At 37.8% G+C, this 23,694-nt stretch overlaps 1 protein-coding gene across 1 annotated transcript in view; it reads left to right on the top strand.

Moving 5' to 3' along the window:
* The window catches only part of LOC127423644 (serine/threonine-protein phosphatase 2A 55 kDa regulatory subunit B delta isoform-like), a 31,635-nt gene that overhangs the window by 4,688 nt on the left and 3,253 nt on the right, over positions 1 to 23,694 (top strand). The window contains exons 3-9 of the mRNA XM_051668146.1: positions 11,684 to 11,781; positions 11,877 to 12,042; positions 14,247 to 14,359; positions 14,690 to 14,867; positions 19,311 to 19,475; positions 21,297 to 21,466; positions 21,713 to 21,804. Coding sequence (XP_051524106.1) covers positions 11,684 to 11,781; positions 11,877 to 12,042; positions 14,247 to 14,359; positions 14,690 to 14,867; positions 19,311 to 19,475; positions 21,297 to 21,466; positions 21,713 to 21,804 — 982 coding nt within the window. The remainder of the gene's footprint in view (positions 1 to 11,683; positions 11,782 to 11,876; positions 12,043 to 14,246; positions 14,360 to 14,689; positions 14,868 to 19,310; positions 19,476 to 21,296; positions 21,467 to 21,712; positions 21,805 to 23,694) is intronic.

Genomic DNA, 23,694 nt, shown 5'->3' with positions numbered 1-23,694 from the left:
CTTCAAGGCTTGTGGTTACTGTTGATAATATTGCCCATATTATTGATCTTTTTAGCACAATTTCAGTCCGTGTGTTACAGGATGCTAACAGAGAAACGAATGTGTGTTGACTCTTTCACACAAGTTTATAGCTCTGAGATGGTTGCTGGCTCCTGGCCAGGATATTTTCCATGTAAAAGTAATTCCTAAGTGTGAAGGTTTCCGGTTTCCTCTTCAATATTAATATATTTTTTTCTGGTGGGGCTTTTATGTTTTTGTTAGTCTTGTCTCAGAAAATCAAGGATTAGTCATCATTTGATGCTCTTCATTATTAAAACTGTTGGTTCTGTGCATTATGGAGCATGAATATTTCTTATAACACATTGGAAGCTGTTTCTGTGCCCTTCTGAACTTGTTTCAAAGCTTTTATTGGAATAAATGTGTGAAATAAGGTTTATAATAACTCTAGAATGTTTGACTCATCAGTGATAAATAAGGCATAAATAAGATTTCCAATGTTTGTTTACTAAGTGGTAGGGCCAGTGCTTTAGTCCTATTTGCTGTTTATTATAGGTATGGGCAGGGCAGAATAACTTAAAATCATACTTCAATATCCGTTGTTGCCAAGCAGATTCAAATAGCTTAATGTAAGTACTGAAACACAATCAAATCTGGTTTAAAATAATCGACACATTTTCCACATTGTTTTTCACTAGGCTAAATGAACACACACACACACACACACACACACACACACACACAAAAAATGGATGTTTAATAATTTTTATTTTTGTGCACCTAAATAATGATATATGGTCATTCAGGCTCAGCAGTATAGAATATTAATGATATATTCAATGACTTTTGCTGGCGACATAAAATTAAGCAACATCTTAAATACCACATTGATTTTAATGGAGAGGACCGAATTGAGTCGACTTGAAGTACTACCGGTACTGCAGAAACACCGGTTTTTTTATTTCAGTATTTACTTTTGACATTTGTAATTATAATAGTACAATATGTTGACTTGGTTCCAAAAATAATGTTGAAAAGTGGGCTGAGACCCATAATACAAAGTGGACAGGTACAATGTGAATACGAAGAAGAGTGTTTTCTTTATTTGTTTGTGGCTAAAGTGAAAAATGTCAAAGTTTAGTTCTGTTTTTTTTAAGAGGGCTCAAGTATGAACCCTCAAGGAGAAGCCTTTTTATTGGCAATAGAACATGGGCAAAACGTTACTTTTGTCGTAGTTCAAATCAAATCGCAATATTTTTCAAAATAATTGCAATATGACTTTGGCCAAATCTTGCAGCCCTAATTTTTTTAATAGATTTTAACTGTTTTTATTCATTTTTACTTCTTGCATTAAACATTTCGAATCTACTTGTAAACAATGGCTGTTTGGTCAAAATTATGGTTCCTCTGATCTAAAAAAAAAAAAAAAAAAAGAAAATCCTTATAAAACTTAAAGTTTTGCTGCTTTTAGTCCATATGTACAGTATTAGCTTAAGTAATCCGCAGAACTGCGGCTCACTGGATGTTTTTTTTTGTTTTTGGTACCATTCGGAGTAAATTCTAGAGACTATTGTGTGTGACACGATCAAAATAACTAAGATACATTTTCCCGTATCTGCATGATTTTATGCATTGCACTGCTGCCACACGATTGGCTGATTAGATAATCGCATGAATAAGTAGATGTACAGGTGTTCCAATCAAAGTGCTCTGTGAGTGTATATGCTTCTGTGCTTCTAAATGTTCACAAAATTTGTTGTCAGAAGATATAAGCATTTAAAATCTATTGTCTCTCTTTTCTGGCTTAACAGACCAAGGCAAAATCATGAAACTTAGTCCAATCAAATGCTTTTTAGAACGAGAACGCACCATTCCCCTATATCTGTTCAGCGCACATGGCTGTGTTGTAACATGCGCTGATATATGCCTTCGCAGGGCACTTCAAAGAGAGCACAATCCATCCTTAGGGGTCGTTCCAAACATATTTGCCAATAAAAATCGCTAAAAACGTGAGTTATTAGTGACCGTTATCACCTTTCAGCCCTCTGAAGCTCTGAAAGTCGAGGATAATTGTCTTTTGAAGGGAATAGGGCATAGGGATGATCACTTCTGAATAGAACATGCACGAAGGAGCTGGATGGGAAGAAGTTGCTAGAGTTTATTCCTTTGTTTAATGCAGGCGTTTTTTTCTCAGTTTTCTTGGGATGTACAGCACTTGTAAGTGTTCTTCATTCTTTGTTTAGTGTGTTGTGATTCAAAAGATTGATATATTGTGATCATTTCCCCGCTAGTTTTTCGCATCTGCATTGACTTGCACAACGGCTCCAGCTTCGTTGTGAGCAAAGGCCGTCAAATGCGTTATTTGTTTCTGGGCTGGTTGTGTGGTAATGTTTTCAGTTCGGTCATTGTTCGTTTCTCAAGTCAGTGGAAAAGCGGTCGGACTCCGTAGGGAGTTTGCAGTGCAGCCCCTCCCAAAAACAGTTATACATCATGTTATTTGTTTTTTGGTTCATATCCCAGAAAAGGGTATGTGTCAATCATGGGTGGGTGGGTAGGTGGGTGGGTGGGGGGGGGGGTTCCTCATCATAACTGTCGGACATGGCCGCAGGGCACCCCTTGCCCACCCTCCCTTCACGCGAGCCAACGCCGTCCACACCGCAGCTTCTACCAGGCTTTTAAATCTTCCTCTGCTGTCTTCTGTGCTCTGCTGACAGCCACAGCCTGGAACTGTGTTACTATGGCCTCTACCTACCTTTCACGATGGGTATGTGTGCGGTTATCTCTGTCGGTTTCTCACACTGGCTACTCCGCTTGTTTTCAAGCTTTATGAGGTCAGGCTTAGTCTGCATTTCCTATTGCTAGGAGACTCCTCGCTGATCTTGCGACATCTAACGTTGTTTTGTTTGGGTTACTGTATGATGCTCTAATTTTATCTTGATCAGGGGGTGCTGATGTAATCACTGCTGTACATTGTGGGGGATGTCCGATCTGGATGTTAGATGCTTTTGGACGGATCGTAGATATTTGCTTGCTTGGCTTTTTTACAGGGTGGTCACCATCCATGACATACCTGCCTACATTACTGCTGTTGTTTTTGTTTGCATTGTGATACTGTACTGTGGTGTTTCCTCAGATGTGTCTTCGGTTGTGTTTTTCTCTCTCGCTCTCTTTAGTGGAGGATAGATGATCTGACCAGTAACTCATAATGAAAGATCAGGCTAGTTAATGGCCATGACACTCCATAAGGCATAAGGAGAAAAGAGATTTTGCATCTTGATAATAAAGGCTATTTTTAGGAAGAATTTTTACATTGTGGCATTATTTTCATGACAATTTAGCACATATTGCATCCCCCCCACCACATCATCTTAAATTAGAGGTGCAAGTTATGGAAAAAAATATATAAATGCACAGCTCCAAATTGCCAGCTTATTCATTGACCCATGTTTGATTTGTGTGTGATTGGTCCTGATTTCATAAATATCTAATAACAGTTTGTGTCATTTTATACATGGGTGACTTTGTCGTCAACTATGTATTCAAAACACAAGTCAGATCATATGAGAATCACAACATACAAAAAAACACAAACATAATCACAAATTGTGTTTAAAACCCTCAATCATTTTATCAAGAAACATTTGTTATTAATGAGAAAATGGAATCTACTAGTGGTAGACCAATATGGGTTTTTTAATGGCCGATGCTGATATCCAGAGAGCAGGGTGGCCGTTACAATGCCGATATATCACACAATTTAATATAGTAAATAACATAAACATAAAATTGCTAAAAAAAATAAATAATATTTAGCACTATATGTACTCAATTTCACACACAATTTGTAAAAAAATAAAATAAAAGACTCTAAAAAATAATATTGTATTTTAAATGGTAGATAGCGGGTTTAATCATCAAATGTTAGTAATTTATTTGCACATGAAGAAATTGTTAATATATTAGGAAGAAGGAAATAACAGTACATACAGTAGTCCAGAAACCATGGATGGCATGTGGCATGTCCACTTTAACAGTCGCATTTACTCTTAAAAATAAAAATACAGAATTAAACTAATTGTACATACACTGCATAATGAATAAGACATCTACTTATAGCACACGTGAAGCGCTTTTACCTTGAAGTTGCACCAGATACTATTTAGCAGAGATGGGCCACTTCTATTAAAATGAATGGGAGAAATTAGAACGCCCAACTGCAGCCAACCGTCAACGGATGTAGATAGGAAGTCCCGCCTTACAGGTAAAAGAGCCAATCACCTTTTAGATACAGACATTATCTGTCAATCAACTTGAGTACAAGCATGCGCATTAGCTATAAAAGCTGGGGAAATTGAGTTTTTTAGCGTAATCTGAGGTAAAGAAGCACCATTTATGATACCATTGTCAGATTTTACTGCTGACATCCATTAATGCTGCACGATTGATTGAATAAAGATTGAAATCACAATATGACATTGTGCGATTACTAAGCCTTAAAAGGCTGCATCATTACTAGCAAAGTTTGTCAAAATGATCACTTTTCCATTTGTTGGCTATACAGTTGAAGTCAGAAGTTTACATACACAGGCTGAAGTCATTAAAACTAATTTAACCACTCCACAGATTTAATATTAGCAAACTATAGTTTTGGCAAGTCGTTTAAAACATGTATTTTGTGCATGACACGAGTAACAATTGTTTACAGACAGATTGTTTCACTTTTAACTGACTATATCACAATTCCAGTGGGTCAGAAGTTTACATACATCAAGTTAACTGTGCCTTTAAGCTTGGAAAATTCCAGAAAATGATGTCAGGCCTTTAGACAATTAGCTTCTGATAGGAGGTGTACTGAATTGGAGGTGTAGCTGTGGATGAATTTTAAGGCCTACCTTCAAACTCAGTGCCTTATGCTTGACATCATGGGAAAATCAAAAGAAATCAGCCAAGACCTCAGAAAAAACATTGTGGACCTCCAAGTCTGGTTCATACTTGGGAGCAATTTCCAAATGCCTGAAGTTACCATGTTCATCTGTACAAACAATAGTACGCAAGTATAAACACCGTGGGACCACACAGCCATCATACCGCTCAGGAACGAGATGCATTCTGTCTCCTAGAGATGAACGTAGTTTGGTGCAAAAAATGCAGATCAATCCCAGAACAACAGCAAAGGACCTTGTGAAGATGCTGGAGGAAACAGGTAGACAAGTATCTATATCCACAGTAAAACGAGTCCTATATCGACATTACCTGAAAGGCTGCTCAGCAAGGAAGAAGCCACTGCTCCAAAACCGCCATTAAAAAAAGCCACATTACAGTCTGCAAGTGCACATAGGGTCAAAGATCTTACTTTTTGGAGAAATGTCCTCTGGTCTAATGAAACAAAAATTGAACTGTTTGGCCATAATGACCATTTTTATGTTTGGAGGAAAAAGGGTGAGGCTTGCAAGCCGAAGAACACCATCCCAACCGTGAAGCATGGGTGTGGCAGCATCATGTTGTGGGGGTGCTTTGCTGCAGGAGGGACTGGTGCACTTCACAAAATAGATGGCATCATGAGGAAGGAAAATTTTGTGGATATATTGAAGCAACATCTCAAGACATCAGCCAGGAAGTTAAAGCTTGGTCGCAAATGGGTCTTCCAAATGGACATTAACCCCACGCATACCTCCAAAGTTGTGGCAAAGTGACTGAAGAACAACAAAGTCAAGGTATTGGAGTTGCCATCACAAAGCCCTGACCTCAATCCGATAGAAAATTTGTGGGCAGAACTGAAAAAGCGTGTGTGAGCAAGGAGGCCTACAAACCTGTTGCACCAGTTCTGTCTGGAGGAATGGGCCAAAATTCCAGCAACTTATTGTGAGAAGCTTGTAGAAGGCTACCCAAAATGATTGACCCAAGTTAAACAATTTAAAGGCAATGCTACCAAATACAAACAAAGTGTATATAAACTTCTGACCCACTGGGGATGTGGTGAAAGAAATAAAAGCTGAAATAAATCATTATCTCTTTACTATTATTCTGACATTTCACATTCTTAAAATAAAGTAGTGATCCTAACTGACCTAAGACGGTGAATGTTTTATACGATTAAATGTCAAGAATTGTGAAAAACTGAGTTTAAATGTATTTGGTTAAGGTGTATGTAAACTTCTGGCGTCAACTGTATATGCTGTACACTTGAAACACATCACAGAACAAAGAAATAATTTGCGATCTATCTGAATCATCATGGCAAAAGGTGTGGCAGATGTTTGATTCTCCCATAAATAGCCTCTCCATAATTTGAAATGAAGTGCCCATAACTGTCACGCAACTAACGCTTTATGGGTAAAGAGAAAAGTAAGAAGACCGTTCATCAACATGTGCACGCTGAGGCCAGTTATGATCTTAAACCGGTGTATACCTGCATGATGGATGAAGATGAGCTACATTCACACTGTGTACAATCGTACTGGGAATATCACCGCTGTCTAAGTCAGTCTCTGTGTTGTTAAAGTGTCACGTTCATTTGGAGCACGACACGTGCAGCTGATCAGATCGGGAGCGGCATTAAGACAAGCGCTATGAATTCTTTCTTTCTTCCTTATTCAGCCTTTGGTGGATTTACAACGTATGTAACTTTAGCGTTTGCAATATTTTTTGCAAAATCTCGATTTCTCGATTTAAAATAAATCGCGTCAAAACGCAAATTCGAACTAATTAGAGAATTTTTTATTTTTTATTTAAAAATTTGTGTAAACAAAACACTTTTTTTTTCCTTCCTATTAAAAACTTTTACTGTTTACTGAGCTTTTAGTTGATGTGTTTTAATTCACATCACCAGAATGTATTGCTGGTCAGAGGGGATGAATAATTTTGATTACAACTGTACATGTAAAATGTGAGTTCTTTTGTTTTTTGAATTGCAAAAACAGAGTAGTACAAAATAGCCTTTTTCAAATCAATCAACCCCTTTTTTTTATTTATTTATTTTTTAATCTTTTATCTCTTTTTGTGGCTTAAAATTTTGGCCTGTCATGTGTTCAGCAGATCCAATCCATGTTCAATGGTAAATATTTATTATTATTAGAACAGTAAAGTTCAGCCTATAGTTTTTTTGTTAAAATCGGTATCTGCCAAAAAGAAAAATCAAATCGGTGCATCTCTTATTATCTTGTATATTTTTTGTATTGGTAATTTTGATGTTTTTTATGTCTTAAAGAGACAAACTGTCTTGGTAACACTTGACAATAAGGTTGTATTTGTTAACATTAGTTAATTGCATTATTTAAAATGAACATGTTTTTTACAAGTATTAATTTTGTTAAATGTTAATGTCAACATATACTGTTATTTTTTTTAATGTAAAGTTGTATACGTTTTAGTTAATGAATTATGAACTAAAAACGAACAATTGTATTATCATAATTAACATTAACCAAAATCAATAAATGCTGTAATACAATATTGTTCATTGTTAATTCATGATACTCAATACATTCATGTTAACAAATAGAACCTTATTTTAAAGCGTTACCAAAATTGTTATGGTCCCATAAATGTGTTTCATTTTCTTTTATGAAAATAGTTTTTCTTTCATTTGATTTTGGGCTGAAATGTGATCAGGACATGTTCTTGACTGGTTTATGTAAGATTCACTTACTAGGCTAATACTGAGTCATCAGATTACTCGCTGTGACTTAAGTGTGACTAGATATTGATTAATCGGACACACTGTACCGAACACACACACAAACACATGCTGAGGCTTTCATTTGTTTATTGCTCATTAGCTCTTTCTTTTTACCCTGGAACACTGTTGGTTTGTTTGGTTTTTTTTTTTTTTTTTTTTTGCCTTCAACTTTTGGTGTCTTTTGGGAAATTCTCTCTCTCTTGGGAGCTTATCTATATTTATAAAAGATTGTACAAAATGCTTGACTTTAGAAAGCAGATTGGTGAGAAAATGAACTTGATAACTTGACTTAATATAGAGTTGCCATGGCAAAATTGGTTTATCCAAAAAAAAAAAAAAAAAAAAAAGGAACAGTTCACCCACAAATGAAAGTTCTCTCATCATTTAATCACCCTCATGTCGTTCCAAACATGTATGGTTTTCTTTTTTTCCATGGAACACAAAACAAAATACTTTGAAAGTTTATGCAGCTCATTTCCTTGCTATTAAAGTGAATAGGGATGGATGCTGTCAAGCTCCAAAAAGCACTATAAAAGAAGTTTTGCATGTATTTCAAGTCTGTGAGAAACAGACCGAAATGTAACTTAATTACTGAAAATCTTTTCCACAATTGTCACTCAAATCTCAAACACTAGGTTTGACATTAACGGCGCAAAACATAATTCGTTTTGCGTGCGTCGCAACCAAGTGCAACAGTATGTGGACGCATGTGGTTTTGTACTGCTTTTATGATAGTGTGAAGTTTTTCTAACAGCCCTTGTTCACTTTATGCTTTTGTTGAATGGAAAAGAGCAGCTTGGACATTTTTAAATATTTTTTTGTCTCATGGAAGAAAATCATACCGGTAGGAAAACGGCAAGAGGGGGTGAGTAAAGGCCCTGATATACTTCCGGAGAAGTTCTTCTTCGTTCAAGGGTAAAAAGAAGTTCTAAACAGACGAGCAACGGTATACTTTATGCTAACATTCAGATACCTGCCACACCGCTGTGTGAGGCGTTTAGAGGAGCATTTAAATATGAGGATGCTAAATGTAAAACCTTTAAAATGTGTTATCAATGACATTTTGCCTCATTCTTTGAGTAGAAGTCACGGTCAGTAAAATAAGTTGTTTTCACATTTACATTTATGCATTTGGGGGACGCTTTTATCCAAAGTATCCCTTATTACAGGGACAATCCCCCTGGAGCAACCTGGAGTTAAGTGCCTTGCTCAAGGACACAATGGTGGTGGCTGTGGGGATTGAACCAACAACCTTCTGCTTACCTGTTCAGTGCTTTAGTCCACGACACCACCACCACTCCTTTTAACCACTCGATGATTTTTACATTGTGAATTCATGGTGCTTATGCACTAACACGCTATATGTGGCCATAATATGCGCAATTACACTGTTATTTTAATTTATGATGACACTTATACAACTGCAACGATGGCTGTATGTAAAGTGTTAATGATGATAATACAGACAAAAGAATGGTGATAGAGGCTTATCTTACTTTGGGCATATGTATGAATAGCTTTCGCTGCAGACGGCACATGAGTGAATAGGCAATTGAGAGTACTTGAGTAGATTTGATTCCTTTTGTGGAATTATTAAACAAAACAAAAAAAAAATCTCATGGCATGTTCTTGGAAAATGTGTCTATGCAAACGATTGTAGTGATGTAGGTAAATGTGCACCAGCTCACTAATAACTATACGCCGGGGTGTTGACATTGAATACAGACTGAACAAAGTAGTAGGTGGAGCTTCAGGACACACCTACCGATGATGTGGACCAATGGCAGTAAGGTGTTTAGCAGCCAGGTAGACGTTTTCCTAAAAGTTTGCCCAGGCGGGCTGTTACGAACCACCAAAACGAACGCAAAAACACCTTTTTGGCCACATTTTTTTTAAAATGATGTCACGCCCGTTCGGTTTTCGATTTCTTATAAAGTACATCTGGGCCTTAAATGTTGACAGACTTTTCGTTTTTGGGTGAACCATCCCTTTAAAGTCTTACACAAGAGAAAAGTTTCTCTGAACCATACGGTTTTTGTGTAAACTGTTAACACCAAACAAGTCTTTTTGCTGTTGATCATATCATAACTTCCAGATACCATTTATTTTGATCGGACACATAACCTGTTACAGTGCTTGATGTTTAAACAAAACCTGTAGAGAAAACTAGTACTGAAACAAGACAATATGCTGAATCATTTATATTAGATCAGAGTTCATATGAATTTTTCAATGTTAGTTTTGTTGAAAATCAGTATTTCTCAGCCTGCTGATTTAGAATTTCTCTATTGTCAACTAGGCCTGTCGCGATTATTAAATAACCGTCTGATCGCGGTTATTTGATCTAACCTCAGTTATTTGAGACAACCGCGATTAATGGGCGTTCAGTTTTCAATCACATTATGATGCCCAAATAAGGGCGTATTTTAAGTGAATATACTGAATAAAAATCCTTTGAACGGTGCATTTATGTGTCATTCAGTTGAACTCCCGAGTCAGAGCGTCACTGAGCCGCACCGTGGAGGTCAACCAGCTCCTGACCCGAAGAGCGCGTGAAGCACTCTGATGCGCACGCTGTCAGCAGCGGCTCGCGCCAAACTCCAGCGAAAATATAAGCGAACAAGTATAAACGTTGATAGTGAACGCAAAGTGCTCCGGTTTCACTTTAAACTATTGTGTAATGGCAAAGGTTCCTGGTTCATACACGCTGTGTTAATGACACACGGTGACAAAGTGGAGACGACACACGCTTACTCTATTTCTGTGGAGTGAGAAAATGATGAAACGAAATCTTAAAGGTTTTGCTTCATGACAAATCCGAGCATTAAAATAACGTGTGAAATTGAAGAAATTAGGAAAGTAGAATATTTCTATCGCATAATTTAAATAAACTGTATATAAACAAATATTTAAAAAATGATAAAATATGAGATCAAAAAACAAGTGTAAAGTTGACCAAAAAGAGACATTTTAAGTATTCAGAAATATTTGGATATTTAAAACATTATTTTTCATGTCATTCATAAGTTATTAAAGCCTAAAAAAGGAAATCATAGTTTATTCCTATTTTATTATTTGATTTATTTGAATTTAAATATGTAAAAATTACATCTTGAGGTAATAAAAAAAATCACACCTTAAAAATGACAATTAATCGTGAAAGCCCTGAACGAGACAATTAATCGTCATAATCGCAATTATTTGTTTGACAGTTAATCGTCAGCCAAATTTCATAATCGTGACAGCCCTATCTATTGTAGGAAATGTTTATGAAATGTTTAGTTTTGGTTTAGTTACAAAATTGTTTAGAGATTTGTAAAAGAGAAGCTTTATCATCTCTTGCATTGCAATTTTGAGGTGTGAATTGTTGGCCACCCTGACTGTATTGAGCTAATTGTTCTGTTTCAGGAACAGTGAATCATGCCTCTGTCCCTTTGTCCTTCAGAGAGAGAGAGAGAGAGAGAGAGAGGGTAGCAGGAGGGGTGTAGAGAGGAAATGATCCACGGAGAAACAAAGAAAATGGAAATTGTTGGCATTTTGTAATGTCAAAGTTTGCGATTTTTGTTAAAACATCAAGTTGATCATGGATTAAGTTAAAAGTTTGTAGACTACACAATAATATATATATATATATTTCTTATTGAAACATTGAAGCCCCCCACCCACTTTGTTTGTTATTATATAGCCAGTAGAATTTATTTTTTCGATTTATTTGGAAGAGGGATATTCTCACTATAGAGAGCATTTTATTGGACAAAAAATTTGCCTGTGAGCTCAAGACGAGTCATCAGTATTTTTTGGTCAGTTTCAGAAGTGGAGCAAGTTTTACTAAAAGATTACAAAGACAAGCATTATTTTTATTTGGAATAGTGTGCTCTGATAATAATGCACACAAGACCTGGAACGTTTCTTAAATTAAATAGATGATGGGATCTACTTTTCACAAAGCTTTGCCTGTTGAATGTATGAAATAATAATTGTTTATCTCTCTTCCTTTTGGATGTTCAGCGGACATTATCTCAACTGTTGAATTTAACTATTCTGGGGAGTTACTAGCCACAGGAGACAAAGGGGGAAGAGTCGTCATATTTCAGCGGGAACAGGAGGTGATGCAACCCAAAGACTGTATATTGATTTGATAATTTTCTAAAACAATGTGACTCAATTGGAAGTTTAATTTATGTGTTCAATAATCTTACAGAGTAAAAACCGCCCACTCTCGAGAGGGGAATATAACGTGTACAGCACTTTTCAGAGTCACGAACCTGAGTTTGATTACTTGAAAAGTTTAGAAATTGAGGAGAAGATCAATAAAATCAGATGGCTCCCGCAACAGAATGCTGCACACTTTCTCCTCTCCACAAATGGTATGTGAAATTGTTTTGTGCTTGTGTTTTTATTTTTTTGTAGTATTTGTATCTCTGTTCTAAAACCTAGGGAGCTGACTACCTAGACAGCTGGGTCAATTTTGACAAAAGTGAAAAAAAAAAGGGACTTTTACGCAATGTTTTTGCGCTATGTATTTCGAGGTCAACCGATAGTGGATTTTGCCGATACGATAACTAAAGGCCTGTTCACACCAAACCCATTTTTTCGGTATGAATGTTCTTTCCAAACGAGCTTTTGTACGGTAAATATGAATTTCGATGGCGCTATTTATACCGAGTCTGACAAAGCGTCCTCCGACAATCCAAAAGTTTTTTTTACTTAGTGTTCCGATTTTTTTTTCTTTCTTCGGACTGCAGTGAAAACTGACTGACCAATGAAATAAGAGATTTTTGTCAGTCACTGCAGCTGCTCAATTCAGCGTGTCGGTGCCGCTAATCAACTGGCAAACACCGGCATTGGACATGCAGCTCATACACACACAAAAATTATATACTTAAAAATAAATAGTTGCGGTTCATGTACCCTTGAGTACTGCAAACATAAACCCGTTCTATTTTTGAAAGTCTGCTTATGGTGTTTTGTTTTAATATGCATTATTTAATATGTATATCACTGTGCCGGTTATATTCTCTTGGCATTAAAAATAGCAGCGACGTTCAGCAATTTGTTTAAACTAAGCTTGTAGTAAAATCCCATAAAAAGATTTGTTACATGCAATGTTTTAGACAAACGAATTGCAGAACCACACTGCTATTTTTATTGCAAGGATAATATAACAAATTATTGCAATTTAAATAAAGAACAGGCAGTGAACCATTATTTTTAATATGCATCCTATTTTATACTAAACTGTTATTCTTAATGTACATTATTTCACATGTATTTATATCACTGTACCTTGTGTTATATTACCCAGGCATTATAAAAAGTGAAGTTGGGTTCTGGAGTTTGTTTGGAAGATACTTATAGATAAATACATGTGCAAATATAAATAGGACATACTGTATATTTATGGAACAGTGCTCTTTACTCATCTCACTCGCATTAAAAACACAGATTATATACTACTTTAAAAAGAACATATTGAAACGGTTATGACGAATTAGGTAAATAAATGTCTTAACAGCGTTCATTAGGCTATGTTAATATCTAACAGCTGAATGTATGGGGAGAAACATGTTTAGATCAGCAACAGCGCCGCCTACTGTACAGGGGTGAAATAGTGTTTCATTTCGTATTTATATGGACTCCGTGTGGATAGACGTTCTGTCAGAGGTTCATCTTGCAAAATTGTTACGGATTTGGTGTGAACAGGCCTTAAGGTGGTGGAAAAGGCCATTAACCGATGAATCAGCCAGTAGTTTTTAAAATCGATTTGTTGAATGTCAAAAAAGTGTATTAGTCTTTCCTTGCTATGATGGGTGCAGACATAGAGGCTACAAGAGTCCAAATAAAATCCCAGTTTATTGTGCAATCAAAATTCCCCAAATAACCTGGGGAAAAAAAACATGATTTAATGCGTAACATAAAAATTTTAACTGTAAACAAGCCCGGAATACAAAGAGGACTCTTATTTTTAAATGACGGAGACTTGGCTCCATTAAAATGCTTAAAATTAAGCATTTATAGCCTCTAGAGATGCTCCGATCGATCGGCCACCAATCGGAATCTGCCTATGACGTGATAGATAATTTGGCCGATCGCATAAACCGATTGCTAACGTCGCAAAAGACACGCGGCTCCTTTAAGACATCAGCAGCGCTGTCATGGCATTAATGAGGGGAATACTGGCATAGTGTTGTAAGACAACAAACTTGATCCAGCAGTTAAGAACGATGCAGTGGGAGAGGTATGGCGGAAATGAAAAGTTTGTGTATTATACTGTTAATATGGCATTTCACACACGACAAGGCAAAAGGAAAACCTAATGGAGGAATAATATAATTTTTTTTGCTGATAACCGATAGTTACAAAAAGCAACTAATGACACAGATTAATCAGTAAAACCGATATATCGGTCTGCCTCTATATGTATTGTAGGCTTATTGGCGTAACGCATTGTTGCTAGGTTTTTGTGTACTTCTCTTTTTCCATTGCTTTTCTAAACAAACATGCATTAGATGGTTCAATATGTATATGGATGTGAAATGTTTTTTGATTGTTTTATTTTTCTATCAAAAAGACAAAACCATTAAACTATGGAAGATCAGTGAAAGGGACAAACGAGCGGAAGGATACAACCTTAAAGACGAAGACGGAAGACTGCGAGATCAGTATCGAATCACATCACTACGGGTTAGTCTGTCATTCCTGTTCACAGGTGAAATTTCTAGGTGACTGCATTTGAAGCCATTGAAGCATTGGTTTTTAATTCATGATATGTAATGTGTTAAAAGTCGGACCATGTAGTTTTGACTGTATATAGTCTACTATTGCACAGAAGAAAAGTGTCAGTGGGTAAAGACTAAGTGTTTCTCACATGGTTGAGAATATAATTCCTTATCCAATGAAATACAGCAGAAATCAGGAGGCCTTACTTATCGCATGAATCCAGGATGGGTTGCAGGCTTTTATTTTTGTTGGGTATTCATATTTCATGAAGAGACTCTCTCTGGTGTTTTGCAGGTTCCTGTATTGATGCCGATGGACTTGATGGTGGAAGCCAGCCCGCGCAGAATATTCGCAAACGCACATACATATCACATCAATTCCATTTCAGTAAATAGTGATTATGAAACATACCTTTCTGCAGACGACCTCAGAATAAACCTCTGGCATTTAGAAATCACAGATAGAAGTTTTAGTATCCTTGGCATAATCAGTGACATCTTTGGAGTTTTGTTGCAGTGTTACCTCCCATCTAGATCAGAATGTGTCTTGCTTTAAAGGGGTCCATCCATCCATCCACACTGATCAGCCGCAACATTAAAACAACCTGCCTAATATTAAATTCTAGAGCCTGTTGTGTGTGAAAATCCCAGGAGATCAGCAGTTACAGAAATACTCAAACCAGCCCGTCAGGCACCAACAACCATCCATGCAATTATCTAATCAGCCAATCGTGTGGCAGCAGTGCATAAAATCATGCAGATACGGGTCTGGAGCTTCAGTTAATGTGCACATCAACCATCAGAATGGGGGAAAATGTGATCTCAATGATTTGGACCGTGGCATGATTGTTGGTGCCAGACGGGCTGGTTTGAGTATTTCTGTAACTGCTGATCTCCTGGGGTTTTCACACACAGTAGTCTCTAGAATTTACACCGAATGGTACCAAAAACAAAAAGCATCCAGTGAGCGGCAGTTCTGTGGACAGAAATGCCTTGGTGAGAGAGGTTAACAGAGAATGGCCAGACTGGTTCGAACTGACAAAGTCTACGGTAACTCGGATAACAGCTCTGTACAATTCTGGTGAGAAGAATAACATCTCAGAATGCTATTCTGAGATGTGGGTTGGCGCTGTTTTAATTAACATTAAAACCACCTGCCTAATATCGCGTAGGTCCCCCTCGTGCCACCAGAACAACTCTGACCTGTCGAGGCATGGACTCCACAAGACCTCTGATGGTGTCCTGTGGTATCTGGTACCAAGACGTTAGTAGCAGATCCTTTAAGTCCTGTAAGCACATCCCATAAATGCTCAATCGGTTTGAGATCTGGGGAATTTGGAGGCCAAGTCAACACCTTGAACTCTTTGTCAAGTTCCTCAAACCATTCCTGAACAATTTTTGCAGTGTGGCAGGGTGCATTATCCTGCTGAAAGAGGCCACTTCCATCAGGGAATACCGTTGCCATGAAGGGGTGTACATGGTCTGCATCAATTTTTAGGTAGGTGGTACGTGTCAATGTAACATCCACATGAATGCCAGGACCCAAGGTTTCCCAGCAGAACATTGTCCAGTGCATCACACTGCCTCCACTGGCCTGCCTTCTTCCCATAGTGCATCTTGCTGCCATCTCTTCCCCAGGTAAACGACGCACACACACCCGGCCGTCCACATGATCTAAAAGAAAACGTGATTCATCAGACCAGGCCACTTGCTTCATGGTCCAGTTCTGAAGCTCACGTGCCCATTGTAGGCGCTTTCGGCGGTGGACAGGGGTCAGCATGGGCACTCTGTGGCTACGCAGCCCCATACGCAGCAAGCTGCGATGCACTATGTTCTGACACCTTTCTATCGTGGCCAGCGTTAAGTTTTTCAGCAATTTGTGCTACAGTAGCTCTTCTGTGCAATCGGATCAGACGGACTAGCCATCGCTCCCCATGCAAATCAATAAACCTTGGGCGCCCATGACCCTGTTGCCGGTTCACCAGTTGTCCTTCCTTGGACCACTTTTGGTAGGTACTAACCACTGCATACCAGGAACACCCCACAAGACCTGCCGTTTTGGAGATGCTCTGACCCAGTCGTCTAGCCATTACAATTTGGCCCTTGCCAAGTCACTCAGATCCTTACACTTGCCCATTTTTCCTGCTTCTAACACATGAAATTCAAGAACTGACTGTTCACTTTCTGCCTAATATATCCCACCCCTTAACAGGTGCCATTGTAACAAGTTAATAAATATTATTCACTTAATTAGGAGTGTGCAGGGAAAAACATTAAATGAACATTTAATAAAAAATAATAATAATAAACCCCCTGTGTCATTTAAGTCTCATTTTTATTTATGCAGTCAGCGATGGTCAAAAAACATTTACAAAACAGTTACTGTTTGCAGTCATTGCTCGATACGAGTGACGTATGCTGGTAAAACTTCGATATTTGATAAGCTATTTACACCGACATCACCTGAGGATATATAGCGCGCGGTGCGCACAGAGCCGCAGGTTTGCCGAAACTGCACGCAGACACACACCCTTCCGTCTTTAAGCGGGCACTCGGTGCTAGTTCGGACAGACATGAAACAAGAATTAATGCGTTTGGGGTGTTCATAGCCAAAGTTATGTTGCCCTTACTCCATTGATGAAGATGTGGGATTTCCGCGTATGATTAAAATACTCAATTCGTGTTATGACATCCATTCTCGTATTCATTTTAATAGCAAGTTTATTTCTTCTGTAGTGATGTACAGATTCTGAACTTTGAATATACGTTGAGTTGAGTTTGAAATGCACTTTATTGATGCATGTAGCGTAATAATGCAGGTATTAGGTTAAAATGTTGAGTTAGTAATTCGAGAATTTAAATTTTTTTAGTTAAGGACCCTAACGAAAATTAACCATGGTTTTACTGTAGTAATATTTTAGTAACCATGACTGTAAAAACAAGTACTGTTGTCACCATGGTTTTCTTAGCAGAAATCAGGGTTTTGATAAATTAACCATGGTTTTATGTAGTAATACTGTAGTAACCATATAGTAACCATTTTTTTACAACAGTAATACTATAGTTTCCATTTTGTAACCTTGATTTTACTATCGTATTGTAACCATGACAGTAACCATGATAATTTTGTGGTTACTATGATTTTACTACAAATATAATGTTTAAACTATGGTTACTGTAGTAAAACCATGGTAATGCGGGCAAATCTCTTGAAGTGTCTGTTACCAAATAGAATATTTTTTATTTGGATTTGGCAGTGATATCTTTTTTTTTTTCCCCGAACATAAATGCCAAACTGTACCAAAACCGTGATACAAACTGAACCATGAGAAATGTGAACCGTTACACCCCTAATACATACAGGGAATATACACTATATTGCCAAAAGTATTCGCTCACCCATCCCATCCAAATAATTGAATTCAGGTGTTCCAATCACTTCCATGGCCACAGGTGTATAAAATGAAGCACCTAGGCATGCATACTGCTTCTATAAATATTTGTGAAAGAATGGGCCGCTCTCAGGAGCTCAGTGAATTCCAGCGTGGTACTGTGATAGGATGCCACCTGTGCAACAAGTCCAGTCGTGAAATTTTCTCGCTACTAAATATTCCACAGTCAACTGTCAGTGGTATTATAACAAAGCGGAAGCGATTGGGAATGACAGCAACTCAGCCACGAAGTGGTAGGCCACGTAAAATGACAGAGCGGGGTCAGCGGATGCTGAGGCGCATAGTGCGCAGAGGTCGCCAACTTTCTGCAGAGTCAGTCGCTACAGACCTCCAAAGTTCATGTGGCCTTCAGATTAGCTCAAGAACAGTGCGTAGAGAGCTTCATGGAATGGGTTTCCATGGCCGAGCAGCTGCATCCAAGCCATACATCACCAAGTGCAATGCAAAGCGTCGGATTCAGTGGTGTAAAGCACGCCGCCACTGGACTCTAGAGCAGTGGAGATGCGTTCTCTGGAGTGACGAATCACGCTTCTCCATCTGGCAATCTGATGGACGAGTCTGGGTTTGGCGGTTGCCAGGAGAACAGTACTTGTCTGACTGCATTGTGCCAACTGTGAAGTTTGGTGGAGGGGGGATTATGGTGTGGCGTTGTTTTTCAGGAGCTGGGCTTGGCCCCTTAGTTCCAGTGAAAGGAACTCTGAATGCTTCAGCATACCAAGAGATTTTGGACAATTCCATGCTCCCAACTTTGTGGGAACAGCTTGGGGATGGCCCCTTCCTGTTCCAACATGACTGCACACCAGTGCACAAAGCAAGGTCCATAAAGACATGGATGAGCGAGTTTGGTGTGGAAGAACTTGACTGGCCTGCACAGAATCCTGACCTCAACCCGATAGAGCACCTTTAGGATGAATTAGAGCGAAGACTGCGAGCCAGGCCTTCTCGTCCAACATCAGTGTCTGACCTCACAAATGCGCTTCTGGAAGAATGGTCAAAAATTCCTATAAACACACTCCTAAACCTTGTGGAAAGCCTTCCCAGAAGAGTTGAAGCTGTTATAGCTGCAAAGGGTGGGCTGACGCCATATTAAACCCTATGGATTAAGAATGGGATGTCGCTTAAGTTCATATGCGTCTAAAGGTAGATGAGCGAATACTTTTGGCAATATAGTGTGTGTATGTGTGTGTGTGTGTGTGTGTGTGTGTATATATATATATATATATATATATATATATATATATACACACACACACACACACACATACATACAGAATAATATATATATATATATATATATATATATATATATATATATATTATTTTATTAAATGTTTATTTAATGTTTTTCCCTGCCTACTCCTAATTATTTAATTACTTGCTGCTGGAATAGATCGCAACTCTTTTAAACAGTTTGAAGTTTTCTGCTACTCTGCTGTTGGTTTCCTTCACCATTTCCCCCCTCAGACATTGTAGATATTAAGCCAGCCAATATGGAAGAGCTGACAGAGGTGATTACAGCGGCCGAGTGCCACCCACACCAGTGTAACGTCTTTGTATACAGCAGTAGTAAAGGAACCATCCGCCTATGTGACATGAGGGCCGGCGCGCTCTGCGATAGACATAGCAAATGTGAGTATTTATGCTGCTATATTGATATTCCTCAAACATTCTGGTTAGGGATTTTTCTGAACTTGTAACTCTGAGTATTCATATTCTGCAATTCAGTCCGAACTGCTTAACGCACAGACTGCAAGTTTAAATGAACTAACAATGAACAATACTTTTACAGCATTTATTAATGATTACCTTTAAATTCTACTAGGGCTGGGAAATTTAACAATGTTTATGTGATTAATAGGAATAGTTCACCCAAAAATGAAAATTCTCTCATAATTCATTTACCCTGATGCCATCCCAGATGTGTATGACTGTCTTTCTTCAGCTGATTTTTAGAAGAATATAGAGCTCTTGTCAGGTCCTTATAATGCAAGTACATGGGTGCCAGCAATTTGACGGTCCAAAAGTCATATTTAGGCAGCATAAAAGAAATCCATGTGACTGCAGTCGATCAATGAATGTCTTCTGAAGCGAATCGATTTGTGTGAAAAATAAATTGATAATTTAAACAGTATGAACTTTTAAAAAACGCTGTCTGGTAGCAGCTGACGCGAAGCTTGACCTAAGCACGTCGGTGAGTTCACGCAGGAATTCGGAAGCGGCACTTATTTACCACAGAAGAACGATCATCACACGAGAGTTTGACTATTTCAAACAGCATCAGATGTGTGGATGGAAGCGCCGATTTAATGTTAAAAACGTTTTAATTATCTACTTGTTTCTTACATAAACCTGTCGATTCGCTTCATAAGATATTCATTGATCGACTGCCTAAATGTAACTTTTGGACTGTCAAAGTGCTGGCACCCATGTATTCCATTATAAGGACCTGACAGAGCTCTATCATCTTCTAAAAATCTTCATTTGTGTTCTACTGAAGAAAGGCAGTCATATGCTGTCTTATGGTCAGTTGTTACCCAGCATTCAATGGCGACAATATTTGCATACTTCTGATCTGTTTGTGCACTGAATTGTGATTGGTCTTCCATGCATATTTTTAACCATTTATTTCATTTACACAGAATTAAAGCCTTAATCTAAAGCTTACCTAAAACGTTCAAATTATTCTTGTGCTGCTTTGAAAGCACTGGAAGGCTATTTCCTTTGGGAAATGCAAATCTAGTTTAGATATGTTATTTGTACCCATCATAGTCTAGAGGTACACACAACTGTTTGCAAACGATATTTTTGTTTCTACCTCTGTTATTCTTTTCCTTTTTTTATTTCCTCTTTTTCATTTCCATCACTTAACTTTCCATGTGAGAATGTTACTAACCATGACCTCAGTCAGTAGTGTCCCCTTAAACACATTCAGACTCTTACTACATGGCCATGGAAAATTGTGGCCTATTTTGTCTGTTTTTGCAATAGGCTTCCACTGTTCAATGTCAGCAAGCTCTTGTATTACGTAATCAGCGGATTATGTAATTAAACAAACGCCGTGTTCTCAACATGGATCTCGCTCCAGACCAGCAAAGCAAAACAGCACAACTCTGGCCATTTACTTCCTGTCAGATCCACTTGGTGCAAAACATCAGACACTGGAAATTAAAAAAAAAAAAAAATGCATGAAATTAAAAATGGTTTCCACAATTATTTTAATTTAGGTTTGCAAATGGACACTTTATTTTGAGTATTTGTTAAGCTGATCTCAAACTGCCTTTGTTGGTAATAGTGTACTTGCTAACTAAATACTGCAGAAATAAAAGTATGGTAGTATGCTATTCTGAACCTGGCCTTTAAAGTGTTGTGAGAAACGTGTAATGTCATCTAAAACAAAGACATTATCTTTTATTATTAACACAAATATTTGATTTCTTTGTTCCTCCAAAGTTTTTGAGGAGCCAGAAGACCCCAGCAGTCGGTCGTTCTTCTCGGAAATCATCTCTTCCATATCCGACGTCAAGTTCAGCCACAGCGGCAGATACATGATGACCCGGGATTACCTCTCCGTGAAGGTCTGGGATCTGAACATGGAGAACCGGCCCGTAGAGACCTACCAGGTAAACTACAGTTGTGATTATTGCAACAGCAAACACAGAACATTCCAGAACACGTGCTGTCATGTTGTGTATGTTTCATGAACATGCTATTTCACATCTTGGATTAATACATTCTTAAAATACTTACGGCACCTCCCTAAGAACACTTTTTCACACAGGGCTAATACATGTCTTTTTTTGCACTTAATTATAAGCAGTATTCTCTTTGTTTGTTCTTGCTGAATCACATGTGCTTCTCCAATGCAGGTACACGAGTACCTACGTAGCAAGTTGTGCTCGCTCTACGAGAACGACTGCATTTTCGACAAGTTTGAGTGCTGTTGGAATGGTTCAGACAGGTGAGTAGCCCATATTTAAAACAGATTTCGTTTAAGATGCGTATTTAAAGCTGAAGTATGCAACATTTTCTGTGTTAAAATACTTTCTCCTATCCCAGCTTTATATGCAGAGACAGCCATAAGCCATTCATAGGTTGATTTAGAAAAAAAACTGTAAACACTTGGGGGCCTGGGTATCTCAGCGAGTAAAGACGCTGACTACCACCCCTGGAGTCGTGAGTTTGAATCCAGAGCATGCTGAGTGACTCCACCAAGGTCTCCTAAGCAACCAAATTGGCCTGGTTGTTAGGGAGGGAAGAGTCACTTTGGGTTAACCTCCTCGTGGTTAGCTCTCGGTGGGGCGCGTGGTGAGTTGTGCGTGAAGCCTCCACATGTGCTATGTGATAAGATGCACGGATTGACGTCTCAGATGCGGAGTTGAATGTGTATTTCACTCACCAGTGATTTGATTAGTATATTGGCGAAGATGTTCAGCATCCATTCCCTGCATGTTGAGAGTTTAAGTTTGGTATGACACATTCCGTGTAATGTGTGTCCAAAGATGAGATCCACGCATATCCATTTGTCATTGAATAATGTATTTTCTTAATACCCTTTCTGTTCTATTCAGTCAAAAACAAAACCGATGAGGATTGAGCCATTCTAGTTCTCCCTCGTTAATAAGCATTCATTAGCTTTTTTCCCCATCCAAGTTGCGAATTTAATTTTACTCAAAAAACCACATCGCTGCAAAAACAATGTGCAAATAAAGCCGCGTTTCCAACCCAATACGTTATAGATTATTGTAAGAGTGACATTTTTATATCTCTTATCTGTTCGAGTTAGCAGCTGGATGCAGTGAAGTGCATAAATGTCAAAATAAGAGTCCCCAGTGTATTTCAGCTTTTAAACTTAAGAGTTCCGCACTATGAATCACATCTTTTTTTCTTTTTTCCCTTGGTTATCATTATTTTGGTTGCACCATAAACTGCATCTGGAAATAATTCATTTTGGGCTCTTGTAGCCTCTGTCTGGTCCTCCCCATCACAGGAAGGAAAGACTAAGAACATTTAATAAAGGCTTCCAGTTTTTTAAACTATTGGCAGATTAATTACCTTTCAACTCATATCGTATCAGCAAAATCCAATATTGGTCGACCTCTAATTTGTATTTATTTATATAATGGTACATAAACAATTTTAATGTGATATTTATGTGGAAAACATGTCTTAAGTATTTTAAACTTGAATATACACTACTGTTCAAAAGTTTAGGGTCACTCATTTTATTTTTTTCACATTTTAGAATAATAGTAAAGTCATCACAACTATGGAATAATAGAAATGGAAATATGGGAATTATATTGTGACTAAAATCCAAAATAAATCAAAACTATGTTATATTTTAGCATCTTCAAAGTGGCCACACTTTTTGCAGAAATGTACTCTTGACATTTTCTCAACCAACTTCTTGAGGTATCACCCCGGGATGCTTTTGAAACAGTATTGAAGGAGTTCCCATCTATATGCTGGGCACTTATTGGCTGCTTTTCTAAATTATTCAATCCAAGTCATCCATTTCAAAACCTTTTTTTTATTTATTTTTTTTTTTTATTACATTTTAGTTTTGTAATAAATTAATATTTTGGCACAATTATATTTTTGTCTACAAAACTAATTTCAAACATTTATGCATACGTCTTTAGATCAAAAGATTTTTAAGATCATGAGAAACATTTCAGGCAAGTGACCCCAAACTTTTGAACGGTAGTGTATCCTACCCTGTTTTACTGATAAGCAATGTTAAGGCCATGTTGAATGTGTGCTCCTGCCTGTTTAAGTAAGAGTCTGTGAGACTTGATTTATTTTGAGATTGTGTGGGTTTGTTTTGGTATGGGGATACGGTATTAAT

Source organism: Myxocyprinus asiaticus, chromosome 32 (genome assembly GCF_019703515.2).
Source record: "Myxocyprinus asiaticus isolate MX2 ecotype Aquarium Trade chromosome 32, UBuf_Myxa_2, whole genome shotgun sequence".
Taxonomy (NCBI): domain Eukaryota; kingdom Metazoa; phylum Chordata; class Actinopteri; order Cypriniformes; family Catostomidae; genus Myxocyprinus; species Myxocyprinus asiaticus.
This window is presented reverse-complemented; position numbering and strand designations above follow the sequence as displayed.